The 17,170-nt window shown below is 54.7% G+C and overlaps 1 protein-coding gene across 1 annotated transcript; it reads right to left on the bottom strand.

Annotated features, from left to right (window-relative positions):
* Positions 1 to 655: 655 nt before the first annotated feature.
* Positions 656 to 16,831, bottom strand: SCN4B (sodium voltage-gated channel beta subunit 4). The gene is made up of 5 exons (XM_048827518.2): positions 16,378 to 16,831; positions 11,144 to 11,307; positions 9,311 to 9,536; positions 8,308 to 8,437; positions 656 to 7,426 (listed from the first exon to the last, which is right to left on the bottom strand). The coding sequence occupies exons 1-5, from the start codon at positions 16,436 to 16,438 to the stop codon at positions 7,333 to 7,335; spliced, it is 675 nt and encodes a 224-aa protein (XP_048683475.1). The 5' UTR covers positions 16,439 to 16,831; the 3' UTR covers positions 656 to 7,332.
* Positions 16,832 to 17,170: the final 339 nt, after the last annotated feature.

Raw genomic sequence — 17,170 nt, forward strand, 5'->3', positions numbered from 1 at the left:
TTTTAAAGGTCGGATGATTCTCAGTTTTCCTATGCAGCGCACATGCCCAAAGAGTGTCCCATGGGTTCAGCCGAGGAAGGCAGACAGAGTGCAGGGTTATCTCTGCTGTTCAGCTCTCCTTACACCCCGCTCTCACTGATGCCAGGGGTATGGCTGAGCACACAGGGAGAGCCGAGCATGGGGGGTAACACACTGCTGAGCTGAGAACAGGATTTGCCCAACGGACGTACCTGATGAAGATTAACATGGTACTCGGCTCATCCAGCTGAATCATTTGGAACAAAAAATCCACCAACACAATGACACTAATAATCCCTACAGCTCCCTGGAAAGGTTCAGTGCTGCATAATGCACTCACCCAGCAAAGTCAGGCCTCACGATTCTGGCCCTGACCAATGGCTCCAGGGCAGGAAGGATTCACGCACACGCACACACACAGAGTGTTTAGCACTGCATGGGTAATTGGGAGATGCTGTCTGGGGTTTTGGCCACTCAGGGCAGGAAGCTATCAATCCTGACAGATCAACAATGCAATAAATCCTGTGCTTGCTACTTCTGCTGCACTCTGCACACCCACAGGCATCCACACGTGCATCCACACCGAGCTTTGCAAAGGTCCCAAATCAACATCAGAAAGAACCCAGACAAGGGAGAGTTTCTCTACTAAACATAAACTTTTATTTCATTCAAGGCAAAGCTAAATAAAACTCTATAGTGCAAAATGTGTTTTAAAGGCAACAGACAGAATGTTCCTCTACATTCTGTGTTTATTTACAACTATATACTATACGTATTTATATACACATATACATGTGTGTGTCTACAATATACACTCATCCTTAACATCCCCTCTGTTTGAAAGGTTCTAGTGGGACACCCCATTTTAAAGAGAGGGAATAGCTCAAGAATTGGTCAAATTTTCAAGACAGTGGAACCTTCTAAGCATGCCCATTGTACAGCATATCTAAATCCATACAGGTACAGGTACAGAAATGTATCTCAAAAATTGATTGTTAAGTTCTCTCTATTCAAGCCAGAGGAATAATCCATGCATAGAACAGCATTGCATATCATGTGGTAAGTGGAACAATATCCAGATACTACTTCTAAAAAAGACTAACAGGTTATGACACCTAAAAATAATACTTAAAAAAATTAATTTCCTCCCCAAACTTTACTTGTCTATGGAAGTTCTTCACAAAGGCTGGACTGGGGATTTCATGGGGCAACTGGAAGATTTTGTGTCTTTTGGTCTAAAACGTCATGAGCGATGATGATATATTAATAATACTTTGCATTTATACAGCACCTTTCGTCCAAGGATCTTAGAGCACTTCACAAACAGCCCCTGAGGCAGGTCAGTGTTATCAGCCGCATTTTATAGATGGGGAAACTGAAGCACAGAGAGATTCAAATGATTTGCCCATGTTTACCCGAAGAGACGCAGCAGAGCTGGGAACAGAATCCAGGAGTCCGAGCTGCCTACTCTAACCAGCGGATAAGACTGTCAAGCACAAAGCCTACCCTTCCAGAGCATGTCACCTTTGCCCTGCCGAAGCTCCATGCCCTGGTGTAAGCGACTAGGCCAGGTGCAGCACAGCCATGAATCACGCTCCTCTTGAAAGGCACAGCCACAGATGCACCAGCACAGGGTGCTTCTTGGGCCTCCTCTGTTCCAACAGCTCCTGCATTTGCAGATTTGAGCACAGTTACAAGCCGGCAAGTGGGACTCTGTGCCCATCACGCTCAGATTCCAATGGCCATCATACTCCTGTCTATAGATGAAGTGGTACCACATCCCCTTCTTCTCCAGTAATCCCCATGCACTGCTTTGGCAAGCCTGTTTGTTAGCTGGGTCAGGCTGGGTCACAAACTAATTCAAGAACACTCCCCTGCAATTAAATGTTCTAACACAGCTCATCCAGAATGGGCTCCCATTCCGTTACAAAGCCAGAAAGCTGTTCTTGCTCCCACCCTCACCCCGCTCTTGAAAAACCAAGACCCAGCTCTGATTCCTGATTCCTACAGGGGAAGGGGCTGGGGAGAAGAGCAGAGTTTAGTTCCTTAGCCTCATTAACAAAGGCAAAGATGTAGCCCACACAAGAAGTTGGCTTGTGACATTCAAACAACAAATCACATGATTTTAAAAGGTCACAGTCAACTAGAATTATTTTAAATGAAGCACTTTTTAAATTTTAAATTCCTTGGAATAGCATGTCTGGGACTGTTTTTAATCCCTTTCAGTTATATGGAGAAGGATTTTCCAGCACCCCATGTACTCAAGGGATTTAAGTCAGAGAACAACCCCACTATCTCACGCCTGTCTCTTCTCCCCCTTCTGTCTCTGTCTCAGGGTTTATATGGCCACCCTATCGCTGCAGTACGCAAGCCCCTCCAATAGCAATGTCCCAAGCAGACTCCATAATGTCTCCGGCATCTCTCTCTGATCACCTGCCTGCTCTCTCTTCGTTTCAATATTGCTGCTGCTGTTACTGAGAGGAGCCTCTTTGCAGGACTGGGGAACAGCGTGCGTGGGAGCTCCCTGTCACCAGGCTGGAGCATGAGACAGGACGACCATCGATCAGCAGTGAATCAGCCAGGCTGACTCTACAGAGCATGGACAAAGTCACCAGACGAACAGAACAGAACTGAAGACAACTGAAAAGGTGTCTCAGTTCTCACCAGTTGAGGGGCCAGCTGTACCAACAGAAGGTGTAAGTGTCCAGAGAGAAATCAGATTTCCACATTGACAGTGAAATACAACATGTATGTTTCCCTGATCGGTTTCTAACCTTCCAAGTAGCTCTCTCCTAATTACACTTTGCCCATCTATAGCACTGGTCATTCGAGGATTTCAAAGCACTTTACAAATGGTAACTAATGAAGCCTCAAGTCATCATCTGTGAGGTAGGTCAGTATCATTATCCCCATTTTACAGATGGGGAAACTGAGGCATGTAGAAGCAAAGCAACTTGCCTGAGGTCACATGAGTCAGCAGCAGAGCCAGGAACAGAACCTGAGTCCTGAATCCAAGTCCTCTAACTATGACTAGACCATACTCCCTCCCTGCATAGCAAATGAAGCTCCACATTCTTTCTTAAGTGAAAGGGAAACCGAATGAGCCGTTTTCCCATTTAAATCCTTTATACAAATGATTTGCATAACTAATTAAAGCCTTGGTAGATCAGCTTCTTCCGTGTTTGTTACTGTAAGTGCCGAGCTTTGAAAAAAAAGAGTAAAACCGGAACGGATGTAAAAAATACGGCAGCTGCTCCCCAGAAAACCAGCCAGGTACAGGCCGCACAGCGGGGAGAGCAACTCAATGTACATCAGCCACAGCAGGGCACGGGACAGGGTGAGCCAGTGCAGTCAAGGAATGTATTCCAGGCTGCTCCGCCTGGCGTGAGCGCAGGCAGGCAGTGCAGAGCACAGGCCCTGCTCACAGGCCTACACAGCACCTTTGTTCAGAAGCATTTCACAGTGATTTCTTCTGCATTGGGCAGACGCAGCGACTTTGACAACCTCGTCTTTTGCTGGCTCTGGGGCCCAGCCCGGGAAGATGCTTCGGCATGTGCACGGCGCAGAACAGAAGGAGCCGTGCAGCACTTCCACAGCATGAAAACAGGCAATCCCATCCCCTCCCCACCCCCTGGCCCGGGGGATGGTTCCTTGCTGAGAGCCCTATGAAATCCTGCATGTGAACTTCGCCTCAGTGACGTGCCTCCACCCTGCCCATAAGGCGGAGCAGGGAGATTCGCCCCCTGGTTCTCTCTACAGACTTGAGCAGTTGGTGCGGACTGGGATGCGGACCCCTGTCCATTGGGGACAGAGCTAAAACTCACGTCTCGCAGCCGCCACTGACAACCACCACGGCTCACCGAGTTTAAACGTGCGACCGATAAAGGTAGCTCCATCACCTGCTCCACTCCCCGAGCCGTCACCTTCCCCACTCACTTTGCTGTCTGAAGCTGCGTTCCAGCAGCCCCTCTCCCCGGCCTCTGTCTCTGCTGCCTGAGCAGCCCCTCGCAACTGGGGCAACGGGAGCAGGGGGCCAGAACTTTGGGCCCAGTTCTTCTCCCACATACACCAGATTTAAACTGGGCTTATTCCACTTCCTCCTGTGGCTTTACTCCTGATTTACACCCACATAAATGAGACGGTGCAGCTGAGGTCTGCAACACGAAGGAAATGTAGCGTTCGGTGTGAACCACGCCCCCCCATTTCCCGATCTCCCCTGAAGGAAGCGCCTGATGGGGCAGGCAGGTGTACCTGTGAGAAGGAGGCAGGCCCATTCACCAGCAGTCATGGGCACCAGTTCTCTGCCCTTGCACACCCCATCACGCACTTCCCGGGCATCAGGAGTGACTCCACTCAAACCAGCGTAAAGCAGGCGTAGGGCAGGAAAATCAGGCCAGTCCCCTACAGCAATCATCTCGCAGTCCGGATTTACACATGCTAACACGTCAGTCTGGAGCCACGGCCCCGTCCCCGGCCAGCCTCTGGCCTCTCTCCCCGCGCTGGACATTGTCGCTTTGTGCGGCTCTAAGTCTCTCATGATCATGGCCCTTGAGGCACTGACCCAAAGCCCAATGACATCACGAGAAAGACTCTGACTTCGGGGGGCTTCCTGCATCGCTCTGGGCTGTCCTCACCTAGCACTGGCCTCCTGGGCTCTCCAGTCCCATTGCTGGAGTTCCTTGTTAATACCCAGCCCTCTCGCAGCCAAAGCCCCCAGGCAAACAACGCACCCAGCTCCTCTCCAAGGTCACGGCAGCCACACTGGCTTTTCTTGGGGTGGCCCTGACTCCGCTTGGTTCCGTTCCATGCACTTCCCAGCACATCCCCCCCAACTTCCGCTGGCAGGAAAATCCTCTGCAGGGCTGGTGCTACTTAAACAAATTCCCAAAGGATTCCCCAGTCTGCCTGGATTTGGTACTTAGATACTGTGCTTAGTGCAATCCCCAGCTCCAATCATGCTGCTCCCCATGGCACAAAGCACCCTGACATGGCAGGGGTGTGCAAACCTGTTCTTTACAATCTGGTGCTCCCTACCCCTGTGGGGCTGAACAATGCAAAAAGCCTGCAGCTCTGCTTGGTTATGCAGCACAGCAGGGACAGGCAGGCAGCTCCCAGGCCGATAAGGCGCTCGCTACTAAAACAAAAACATTCCCAGCACTGCGGGTGTCACCAAGCAACATGGCAACTCTTTGGTAAAGCCCGGTGTCCCCTGCAATGAGACAGGGCTGTGTTTGGTGGAGACGTGACCAGCATCACAGGGCAGAGCTCTGGGAGATGGCTAAGCCCCAAAGGGACTGCCAGTGCAGCTGGGACTGGGGTGCATGTTTGGTATGGAATGTCAGACAGCTCGGGGAGAGGACGTGTTTGGTACCTCACTAGCACGTGTGGGAGACAAAACCTCCCAGGGCGGATGTCACAAAGCATGGCACCAATTCTGCACCAGCATACCCAGTGAGGGCATGGGGCTGCAATAGCCAACCAGCATAGGGAAGAAGAAAGGACACCCTAGTAGTTCCGCAGAAAGCTCCAGTGCTCTAGAGGGAGTGGCTGTGCCGGGGGTTGGTACCAGACTAGGAAGGGTGATAATACCCTCACCCCCACCTGTCAATCTGGGACAGCAAGAGGACTCCAAGGGGCACATTCTGCCTTGGCAGCTCCCAGGCATCCCTGGGTCTGGGCACATGTAACAGAAGGCAGAACGTGGGCCTGGCTGTTTGGGAACATTGCTTATGCAGCCTGGTGGGGATCACAGTGCCATGCTCCAGAGCCCGGCTAGGACCCAATGCCCGACGTGGGATCTGGACTCCTTTTCCCCTGAATGCTGCTTGGGGAGCAGGGGAGTCGAGATAAGCACAGTCAGCACTGGACACGTAACCAGCCACTGCCCTCAGCTTGTGGGGGCTGGACCCACTTTGTCAATTTTTCCTCTGCCCCAGGAGGACAGTCAGAAACCTGAAGCTTTTCACCCCAGGTGCCCCCTTCCAGGTGCGCGCCTTCGCCGCGGTGTCTTGGCAGAGTCAGAAAGACCCTCCAGAACGAGGGAACAAGAATCACACGCGAGTGTCCCAGCTGCCCTTCCCGCAGAAGCAGCGCTCCTGCCAGTGGGACAGGGAACACCACAGAGCAAAACCAGGAGCCAGGCGAGCGCCAGGGACAAAGTGCAGGCAGAGGAATGAACCTTCCCCGGACTCCCCCCAGCACTTTACTATTGACCCAGCTTTTCTACGCAGAGCTCACTGGGCAGGTTTGCCAGGCAGCCAGACACAGGACCCCTGCACCTTGTGCTGCCATGAGCAAAGGGGGTCGGACTGGCAGTGCTTTGCACTGCCCTTGCACTAGTGCAAGCAAGGACACAAGGGGCAGGGCAGTGGAGAGCCAGGCCCACAGCAATCCCACAGGGTAGCAGGTGAATGGCTGCCATAGGTAGCGAACGGACATAGCCCCCCGTGACTACGGCGACCCCTGGCCGCAGTGTATTCCACCCTTGGCACCCACAGCAGCTGGTGACAATACCACAGAGCCGCACAAGCCCAGACTGAGAGTGGGCAGCTCACCTGCTGGAGTGGAATGGAAATGGCAGGGGAGGGAGAGCTCGTCCCAGGAGCAGCAGCAGGGGCCCCTTAATCTCTTTTCCTAACCGGTTCAGACAAATCTTGTTTCTTAACCAGTTAGGAAAAGAGATTAAAGCCAGGCTTGGTAAAGGCGGCACTAGTCATTTGGTTCAGAAGTGTGCTTGGCAGCAGAGCCCTCTTTCTCCTTGAGCCAGCCCCACGCTCACGCAGGGACAGGAGCATCTCTCTCTACTGCTAGCGTTCCATGCAGCCTTGTGCTCCAGAGGCCTCTGCTCCAGGAACTAGCTGCCCTCTGCCTGGTGCATGGCCTCCTCCCAGTGTAGCATCCCTGGGAGCCAGGCAGGCAATGCCCCCCACCCCACCCCGGCTCTCAGCTTCGCAAGACACCATTTCTGCTCAGCGCCCTCACGCCCAGTCTCTGTGTGATGACCCAGCCGCTCTCACACACACACCACATGAAAACACCCACCCACCCCAGCCCATGCTCCAGCTCAGGGAGTTCCCACCTCCTCCCAGAGAGAATGGAGCTGGCCTGCTCCCTTTCCCCTCCTGAGATCACAGCCTGGGCACAAGTCGCTCCCAGGCCACACAGCGTCCCAAGTCTGGGCTGAAGAGTGGTGCAAATTGCAGGCATGTGCATAATACAGAGATGTCTCAAGCATTGTTAGTTTCAAAATAAAATAGATTTCCCCTCCCCCGGCCATTAGCGTTTTACTGCCTGGTGGGTCACACTGAGTTTGCTTCATGCCTTTGGTGGAGCTTTCTGTTCCGCCTTGGAGCCCGCCAGGCCGTTCTCAGTGTTGTCAATCCCTGAGGAGCTCACGAGACACTCCTTCCTAGGAGAGAGAACAGCATCTACAGCACGTGGGTGGCGCCTGAAGCCTCCCTCAGCCTGAATGTGCACCTGGCCCCTTCTGCCCGCATCACTGCCGCTCCCCACCTGTCACAGAGGCCAGGCCCAAGGGATGTATGCACTCCGAGCTGCGGGGAAGCTCACTCCCCACACAGCCATGGTGGGAGAGACGTGCAGGCATGGCTCCAAACACTAGACTGGCACGAGTGCCTGGATCCTTCCTGCTCCCCAAGAGGCACAATCATTCCCACGGGGCAGGCAGGTCAAGTGACACATTGCAGGGCACAGAGGGAGCGGGCAGCAGACTCTAGGAGTTCCTGGCTCACACTTTCAAAGAGCCGGGCCTTCCCCATGCTGGGCACATGGACTCAGGACTACAACCCCAACACAGAGCTAACAGCTTGTTCCACAGTCTCCAAGGGAAGCCGTGCTTCAGGCACTGACAATAGGACTGGGCAGGGCAGGTCACAGGGAACTGTCCTGCCACAGGGCAGCAGCAGGCTTTCGTGCACGCCTGCACCAATTAGACAAATCCTCGTGCCGGCCCCATGACCTGTTAGCTCAGTGTCCCTGTCCCAGTTTTACAGATGGGGAAATGGGGAAGTGAAAAGCCAGCTAGAGGCAGAGCTGGGAACAGAACTCAGAAGAGCCCAGTTTCCAGTCCTGGGCCCAGTTCACTGGGCCATGCTGCCCTCCTGCCCTCTCCTTGCAAACACCCCAGTGATGCAATCCGGTGTCTAGGCTGCGAAGGAGGGTCAGAAAGAGCACAAACATCCATGCATGTGGTACGCATGACGCTGCGCCCAGCACAACCCCAGCCGGACGCAGCGGGGGCTGGGAGAAGGGACGCCCATCCGTACTCACTTCTTCTCCTGAGACTTTTTGAGGATAAGCAGGACAATTTTCTTGATGACAAGGATGAGGATGAGGAGGCCGACGAGCCCGCCCACGGCTCCCAGGATGATGCGCGTCAGCGTGTTGTCCACCGGTACCACTGCAGGAGAGAGCGCCAGAGGAGATGTTAGTGGGTGCCAGCCAGAAGAGTCCGACCAGCACAGTGCCTCTGGCCCTGAGCAGCAGGAGACAGGCACCCATTCCTCGGCCATCACCGGAGCTGCAGGGGCCACGCAGCTGCCTCTGCTCCACAGAACAGTTCAGGTCTTTAAAGTCGAATAGCCATGGGCGTCACCCTCTAGTCTCTGCTGCCCCCCAAGCCTTCTCCGACAACTGCACGGCCCATGGTTCAACTTGACCGTAAGCTACGGAGGGAGTTTACCCCATGAATGCCCTCCATGTGCCGCTGGCTACTGGCCTATAGCAGGGCCCACAGAGGATGGCCCATATCTTTATCTTAGCCATCGTCTCCTGGAGGGACTGTAGGTGTCTCAGGCTGTGGGTGCTCAGTGTGAGGGGTCTCAAGTTGGGCACCCAAAATAGATCAAGGGAGCTAAAAGCCAGAGCCCACTCTGAGAGGTCGGCCTTACTTCTTGGCAGGAGGAGGGGTGTGAAGTGAAAGACCCCCAATTCTGCCAATGCCCCTCGGCCAATCCAGCCATGATCCTCTCCTAAACAGAGGCCTCTCCTGGGGCTCTTTTCTGGGGTGGACAGCCATTCGCTGAAGACTACCTAGAATATACACTGGTCACCAGAGCCAGACTAGAACTCCTGGGAGCAGATTCTACTTTCCTTTACACTGATGGAAGCCCAACAGAACCCAGCAGTCCTGAGTCCAGTCCCCTGCTACGACCACTAGCAGCATATCTTGGTTTAGCTTTGCCCGATCCTGCTCGTCACTCAGGGGAACCTTTGTCTATCAGCACCAGCAGAGTGAGTGGGGTGGGGAGGGCTCCTCCTGGCAGACACTTACTCTCCTGGACCACCTTGAGGATGATGGTGGCATTGTGTTCAGCATTCATTTCCTTTGGGTTCCTGACATGACAGGTGTACTTCCCAGCATCATCGAAGTCCACTGACCCCATGGAGATGGAGATGTTGTTTTCCTTCCCAGTGGTTGTGCCAATTAACCGAACCCGAGGGTCTGCGAATAGCACCGTTGGCTCTGATGCTTTGTTCTTTATATTCCCGTGATAGATCTGCAGGGGGAGGGAATGCAGCAGGACGCTGAGCGAGCAAACAGCACAGCCAGGCCGCAAACTCAGGAAGCCCCAGACTAGGGAAGGCCTGGAGAGCTCTTCCGGCTGAGTTGGACACCACACAGGGGTGGTACAGGCACAGACCTACCAAGGCTGAGGGTTGGGGCCCGTCTACATGACAGTTTGCAACCATGTTGCATCCAGGTCAGGGACAAGCATGCTGTAACAGTGCCATGGCTCAGCAACAGCTGTAGTGTAGATGTGGCTTACAAGTGGACAAGAAATTCTCTTTCCATCCCTCCCTTGCTTTCTGAGGATTTTGTCTCCTCCAGACTAGGGGTAGAATCTAAATGCTTGGCTTTTGCCCAGGGATCCCAAAGCCAGTTATTCCTCTCAGCACATCCCTTCCCCACCCCCGAGATGTCTCCTGCATGTTAGGTATGCACCAGTGAAATGCAACAGTCATCAACAGGGAAACTCAAGGGGCTGAGCAGAGTGGAGGGGGGGGTCTTTTAATGGAGGCAGAGCAGAACCATACTCCATGCATGCTGCCCCTTCCTGACTTTTCAGCACGAGGCCAACTCCACAGCTCCTCGCCTACATCTGGCCAAATGCTGCGGGGGGGCTCATCTCCTTATTAAGCCACGTTCGTATGAAATGACAACTTTGTTTAGTGCCTGTTGGGCCCCAGAACTCTTCCCCTCCCTCATTTCTGCACACGCACACATATACCCACCACCTCCTGCCTCCCACATGAAAGGGAGAAGCAGCTGAATGCTTAGGGCAAAGAATGGGGCAGTCCAGTCAACAGGCCACCATGAAAGCAGCCGGCCTGTCTCACTTGCCATGTGGCTGCACTGGCTGGAATTCACCTTCTGCCCTAGGAATCCATGAGCTGCAGTCAGCGGCAAGCGTGCCTGTCTCAGGAGCGGACACGGCCATGTCAAGGCCAATGCAAAGGAGCTGTGCATTCCAGCAGCGAGTGCTGTGCATACCCGGCCAGAGAGGCAAGCTCCAAGGTCCTCTCCCAGCTGGCCAAGGCTGGGAGGGCTGCAGGGCAGCTGGGCTGACAGGAGAAAGTCATTGCCTCACACTAGCAAGCAGAGGGGCGAAAGGTGATGCTGCTCAGAACCAACGGCCCTTTGGCATCTCATGGTGAGCACGAGAAGGGGCCTGTTTAGCTGGAAAATTCACTGTGTTTTGCTCAAAGTGCTGACCTACTCCTCAGTGAAATGGGACATTTCTGAGCAAAAGGGATGTATTTAACCCAGGGATTTGCCACTTGCTGCTGCCGAAGCTCACAGACATGACTACAGGAAACGAAATGGTGACGTTGCTGCGGCCAAACCGAGTGGAAGTAATTTTCTCCGTTCCACACTGCTCCACCCAGCGGTGTCTCCAATGGGCAGTTATGATGCCAGACAATAAGGTGCAGTGGGCTCTGAGAGGGCAATTGCAAAACCAGATCCCTCATGGCTGGCAGGGTGTCCTAAATCAGGAGAAATGGGATCCAAATCACTGTTTAAAGCACTAGCAGCCGGTCTGTGCTGGGGGGACCCAGGAGAACTGGCAATCAAACCCAGCGAGGAGCAGAACGCACAACGCACCAGGTCAATGCTGTTGTAGTACCAAGTGAAGTCAAGGTCCTTGAATCCTATGCAGGTGGTGAAGATGCAGGGCAGCTGCACTTCTGAGCCGTTCAGAGCCATCACAAGGTTGTTTTTCCCCACTGAGACCTCCAAGGTGACAGCCATGGAGAAGAGATGTAAACCTGCCAGGGGAAAGAGAGAACAAAGACACATCAGTTTCCACAGGGGCAGTGCCCGATACCCGATTCCCCTTCAGAGACAGCATCTCCTGGGGCATGCCCAGAGGCTACACAACCATGCAGCCACCTGGTAACAAGATGAGATTGCTGGTCCATTAACTGGGCTCCCTGGAGGCACCACATGCATGCTTCAGACTAACCTAGCCAGTCCCCCTCTTCCTTCCTAGAGGACACAGAGCAGGACAGAGCCTCAGGAACATGCACTGGGAAAAGGCAACTGCAAGTAGCCTGGCCAGCAGCAGCGTCACCATTCAGCAGGGAAGGGAGCATCTCCCAGCACTGGTCTTTCACTCCCAGGCCCCTGGCGACCACACTCTGGAGCTCTCGGTCCTGCTCAGGAGTCTACAAGCCAAGCACCACCCCCATAATCCAGGCTGGATGGGTCCTGGCATCTGGGCCATGGCCCAGACCAGGGCAGGGCAGCAAGGGGAAGCTGTTCTGGAGGGTGAGGAAGGAGACGTTAGTCATGAGGCCAACCCCACCCTCTAGCCGGACAGAGGAATTACGGGACCTTTGATAAATGACACCAGGGTGAAGCTGTTTTCACGTTTAACACTGGGGAGCAGCCCAGGGGTTAGGCGCTCCCTGGATGGGTCTGAGCCCACCAGGCCCAGAGGAGCCTAAGGAGAGTGGCAGCACCAGGGAATATTTGCGAGGAGTTCGACTCTCCGGGGCAGGATTTCCCTGTGGAAGAGGGTCTGCCTGGTTAAATCTGCCCCTTCTCACCAACCCCCCCGGCCACCCATCGCTGCTGGGGAACAGGATTGCTGGCCCATCAGGCTCCAGGAGGGACAGGCTCCCCTGGGGTCCTCAGTCAACTCCTCACCCTCAGCGCAGAATTGTCCAGTGCTGCCTGCGCCCCCCAAGTAGGCACAGGGGTTGGGTGGGGCACCTGACCAGAGACACTCCCTCCAGAGGAGCCACCGCCCTCAGCCCCACATTCTCACCCAGGGCAGCTGGGCCCCCCCTTCCTGAGGGAAAGGGTAGGACAGGGCTGCTTTGCAAGGTCTGTAAGAACTCTGTCCAGACAGGCGCAAGCTATCTACAGAAATTCGTGAATGTTTGCTATGGCTGTCACTGGCTTCTTCCAGAAACGTCCCTGAGCCCGAGCCCTCCGAGCAAAGCAAACTGGAGCAAACACAGAACACGTTTTAAAACCAAGGTAAAAAATCCTACATTGTGACACATGCTGAGTGACACCACCCTGCTCTTTGCTAAGTCCCCTGGCAGCAAGCAGTCAAAGGCACCAAAACAGAGGAGGCCTGTGTAGACGTGTGTCCTTTCCGCCCCACCTCCGTTGCTAATGCAGCAGCTTTAGAAGACTTCTCTTTGCTGCTCTGAGATCAAGAAATTTGAGTTGCCCCATGTTGCCAAGATCTAGGGTGGCTGCTTGAGACATCAGCAGTGTTGTACAGACGTGCAGCAGGGCCCAATCCCCACTGCTCTGCCCTGGGGGGACAGTGCTTATTCCCACCCCCGCGGAGCAGGCTTAAAACATTAACAAAGCTGAATTCTCCGCTCGGTCTGGCCGCTGACAGCATTTTAAATCCTCTGCCCACCCGGGCATGAGTGAGACCAACCCCCACACCCTGAGCAGGGCAGCAGGAAACACTAAGGCAGGAGTGGCGAGGGTTTAGCAGCCTTGTACCATTTCTTCTCCACAGGGAGCCACCGGTCCATACCATTGGACTGGCCTGGGGAGGAAAGAGCTGACACGTTCCCATGGAATAACAATGCCCAGCTACAGCACCATCATACAAAACTCTCAAAGCCCTTTGCTAACATTAAATGTCCCAGCACCCTGCAGCTTGGCTGAGTTCCCATGGGGGTTCCACAGAGTCAGTGGTAGAACTGGGAGTAGAACCCAGGCAGGAGCCCTAACTCCTCATTCCCTGGCCCGCTCTAATCACTGAAAACAACCCTCACGTAACCCCATCCTCATTGCACTGGGCTTGCCAGAGCACACTGCACCTGAAACCACCCCACCAGCCATGGGGCACGTCAGGACAGCACCTGTAATCGATTGAAGCAGCCAGCATCCCACTGTGAGGCAGAAACCTGACCTGGAGGCCTAGTGCATGGGCGGCTGGGATTCACCTAAATAGCCACTGGAGGCCTCTGTTGTTTTACAAAAGGGCTGCAGAAGAAGAGCACTTACATCACTAACAACGATCAACCTGGCCCCTGCAGACAGCTCACTGGGGACAAAACCACTTCCCCGGGCTAGATGGGCTCCTCCTCCCCACCCCCTCCCACACAGCACCCACGAGGGAAGAGCTCACAGTCCGCTTGGAGCGGAATCCAGCTTTGCCATCTTAAAAGAACCTTTACACTTCAGCCCTTTCCTAGGCACCTCGGCGTGCTGGGGCGTACGGCCACAACCACCCCTTTGAGGTATAGGAGTTGGACAGTCTGTGAGGGTCCCTGAAGGAGGGCAGAGCTGTTAGCACTTCCCTTGTTGTAATATCGAGGGACCACTCCTTCTCTGCCCCAGAGTCCTGCTTGCTGGTGGCTCTGGCTCACCAGACCGTGCAATGAGCCTCAAAGCTTCAGTCACTGAAGAGCAGAATTAAATTACTCAGCTGCAGACAATTTGCAATGAGATTCCTCCCCCCCACACACCTTTTTTGTTTAAGCCTGGCTGAGTTGCCTGAGGTACAAATGGGTCCGATTTCCTTCCTGAGATCAGAAGAACCAGCACCTGGTCTTAGAACTCAAGATGACTCCAGCTTAAAATGTCTGAGTCTCTGTTCTAACTATGACAACACATGGCCAGTTTTTCCTTCTTAAAATGAGGCTGCCCTTGGGTTATCTGGGCTGGGAGTTTCAAAGACACCTAAGGGAATTAGGCACCTAAATCTCACTGGAATCAAGATCCTTTGAAATCCCAGTCCCTCTCTCTCTAATTTCTCCAGCTCATTTAATATTATCTTGAGAACCAACAGCTCCTGGCCCTACCGGAAGCCCCTCACTGGAGTTTTCCAACAAGCAGTGGGTTTTAAGTACTGTGCTCAAATAAATTGGTTCGTCTCTAAGGTGCCATAAGTACTCCTTTTCTTTTTGCGAATACAGACTAACATGGCTGTTACTCTGAAACCTGAAAATTCAATTAAATTCTTGTTTTTCAGATTCTCTGTTCAAAGAACAACCCCCTAACTGCCCAGCAGATAACAGCACACTCGGCAGGTACAGGAAGCTCTCATCCAGCCATGGGTGGGGCCTGCTGGGGCGGAGAAAACAGCACCAGAAAAAGCTGTCACAGCATGTTTCGGCTCCTAGCCCCTGGGAGTAGCCAGGACTCTTTATAAAACCTCCCGCCAGCTCATATTTGGGTGTTATGCTCCAAGCAGGGCCCCGGATATGCATTTCTTTCCTCTGCTGGGAAGGAAGGTATGACAAATATTTTTAAATCCGTAACTATTAATATTCTCAGCTGCATTAAACACTTATAGTTGTTTCCTCTGGTCCCTGACACATATCTTCCCCATTTAATTTTAGCAGTCAGCTAGTTGTACTCCCCACTAGCAGATCTGCAAAGTGAGAATGATGGAGCCTATGAGAGAAGACACCAAGGAGAGACCATTGCGTGTATATTAGTAATTGATGCAGGGAGGGCAAAGGCCTGGGAGCCAGGGTTCTATTCCTGGAGCGACCTTGGCAAGTCACTTATCCTCAATGCCTCAGATTGTACAGCTGCAAAATGGAGATCATCCTCCCCAGCCCTGAGTGAAGCACTTGGAGATTATGGATGAAAGTGCAAGTGCCAAATATCTATGACTTGGTACAGAGCAGTGGAAATCAAAACAAGCTGTTTGCTGTGGGTTGATCTTTCCTCATGGAAATGTAGAGTTTGCTTTTAAAATGTAAATATTTTTCAAGGAGGAAGAAACAATAACTTCAGTGTTTATGGGACTTTTAGAAATGGTTAAAGCTCCTAAGTTACAGTAACATACAAACAGAGACTCAGAGGGGTCTAGTGTGTAGAAAGATACGCACTGTCATACAGGACCATGTCATGACAACAGTGGGTGGGATAGTGCAAACTGTCCAGAATTAATTAACTCTCTTTTGCCAACTCTCGCTATTTATTTGGGAGCCTTGTTACAGTTGACGTTCTTCCTAAAGCACCAGCTCCTGGAGTCATGTGATTACATGAGACTCTCAGGTTTCCTTTAGAACAAAAGTAAGTTCCAGCCCTCCTGATTGCAGAGAAAAGCCTGAACACGTGGCCTGAGAGCTCCCTAAAGGCTGAGAAACCAGCCAGCAAAGAAAGAGCCCAACGTTTAGTACTTTGTAAACGTCTCCTGATTTGGGGGGCCTGACTCCTGATTTTTGAGCCCTTGGCATTGGCGATGCTGTGAACCACTGCTCCAGCTTGGTGCCCGGCTCCAAGCCCTGACAGCCAGCCTGCGCTCCAGCCTCCAGACACAACTCCCTTGGAGCAGTTACCAACAGCAAGTTCCTTCCCCACCCCTCAACCCAGGGCACCCTCACTGACATGGTGCAAGTCCAGAGTCACCCTGCTGCCTTCACTGGACTCCAGCAGTCTCCTTTGGCCCAGGAGAGCAGATTTTGGCCTTGTGCTGTCTGAGGCTCCAGCTGAGAGCAATGAAGAAACTCCGGCGACTGGCGACAGGACATGGCTGGCACTTAATAAACGGATAATAAACGTCCCGTCACCCCGTAGTTACCGGTTTGGAGAGGCCCCAAGAGCTAAGCCCTGCCTGGCCCCAGGGCACTGAAGCAGCGCAGAAGAGCCCTTGGTCCCCATGTCAATCCCGAAGCGGGTCCGCGCAGAAGACGCGCTCTGTGCCGTGGGGGGCGAGCCCCGAAAAGCGGAGCCCTCCGGCCCGAGGTGTCTCGCCGCTCCGCGGGGCAGCAAAGCGGACGCGCTCCCAGCGGCCCGAGGCAGAGCGCACCGGCTCCGCGCCCGGGTCCCCTCGCCGCACCAGGGCGCCCCGTCCCCGGCCGCTCTGCGGGGCGCGGCAGCCCCCTCCCCTCGCACCCCCTTACCCAGCAGAGCCGCCGCCAGCCAGCTCCGGCAGAGCCGGGCGCTGCTCCCGTCCGCCGCCATCCTCTGTGCCAGGGCACCTCGGGGAGCCCCCGCAGCCGCCGAAGGCAGGGCAGGGTCGGGGCAAGCTGCCGCCGGAGCGCCCGGTCCCGGCGCAAGGGGCAGGGGGACAAGGCTCGAGCCAAAGTCCGGCTGGTCCCCGCAGCAGCCGCAGCATCCAGCCGGGGCTCCGCGCAGCCAAGTCGGAGGGACGCGGCGCCCGCAGCCGGGCAGGACAGGCGGAGGGCGAGGCAGGGCGCGCTGCCAGGGGCCAGCTGAGGATGCTGCGGGGAGCGGGGGGGGCGCTGCAGCCGGAGAGGCGTCGGCCAGGGCCGGGGGGCTCGGCCAGACTAGCCGGGGAGCCGCCTGCCGGGCATCGCGCAGCCCAAACCGGCCCGGCTGCGGGCGGGGCGGGGCAGGGACCGCGCTGCTGCGAGGCGGGGCTGGGTTTGCGGCGCTGCAGCTCTGCGGTGCGCGCTGGGCCAGGGGGACACGTGGCTCCCCGGCTGCAGGCAGGAGCCCCTGACCCGCTCCCGCCTCCTGCGGCCCTCCCAGGGGCGGGCTCGGGCTCGGGCTCAGGAGCCTAGCGGGCTTCACCGGCCCGCACCCCCCCAGCGTCTGTCCGTGGCCCCACCCGGCAGAGCCAGGGCACCCACCTAGCCCCCTTCTCCTGCTGCTCCTGGTTTATCCCTCCTGGGGTGCCAGAAACGGGCCAGCTCCCTGCTGCCTCGCCTCCCCTCCCCTGGCTTCAAAATC

The sequence above is a fragment of the Caretta caretta genome, chromosome 22 (assembly GCF_965140235.1).
Source record: "Caretta caretta isolate rCarCar2 chromosome 22, rCarCar1.hap1, whole genome shotgun sequence".
NCBI classification, from domain to species: Eukaryota; Metazoa; Chordata; order Testudines; family Cheloniidae; genus Caretta; species Caretta caretta.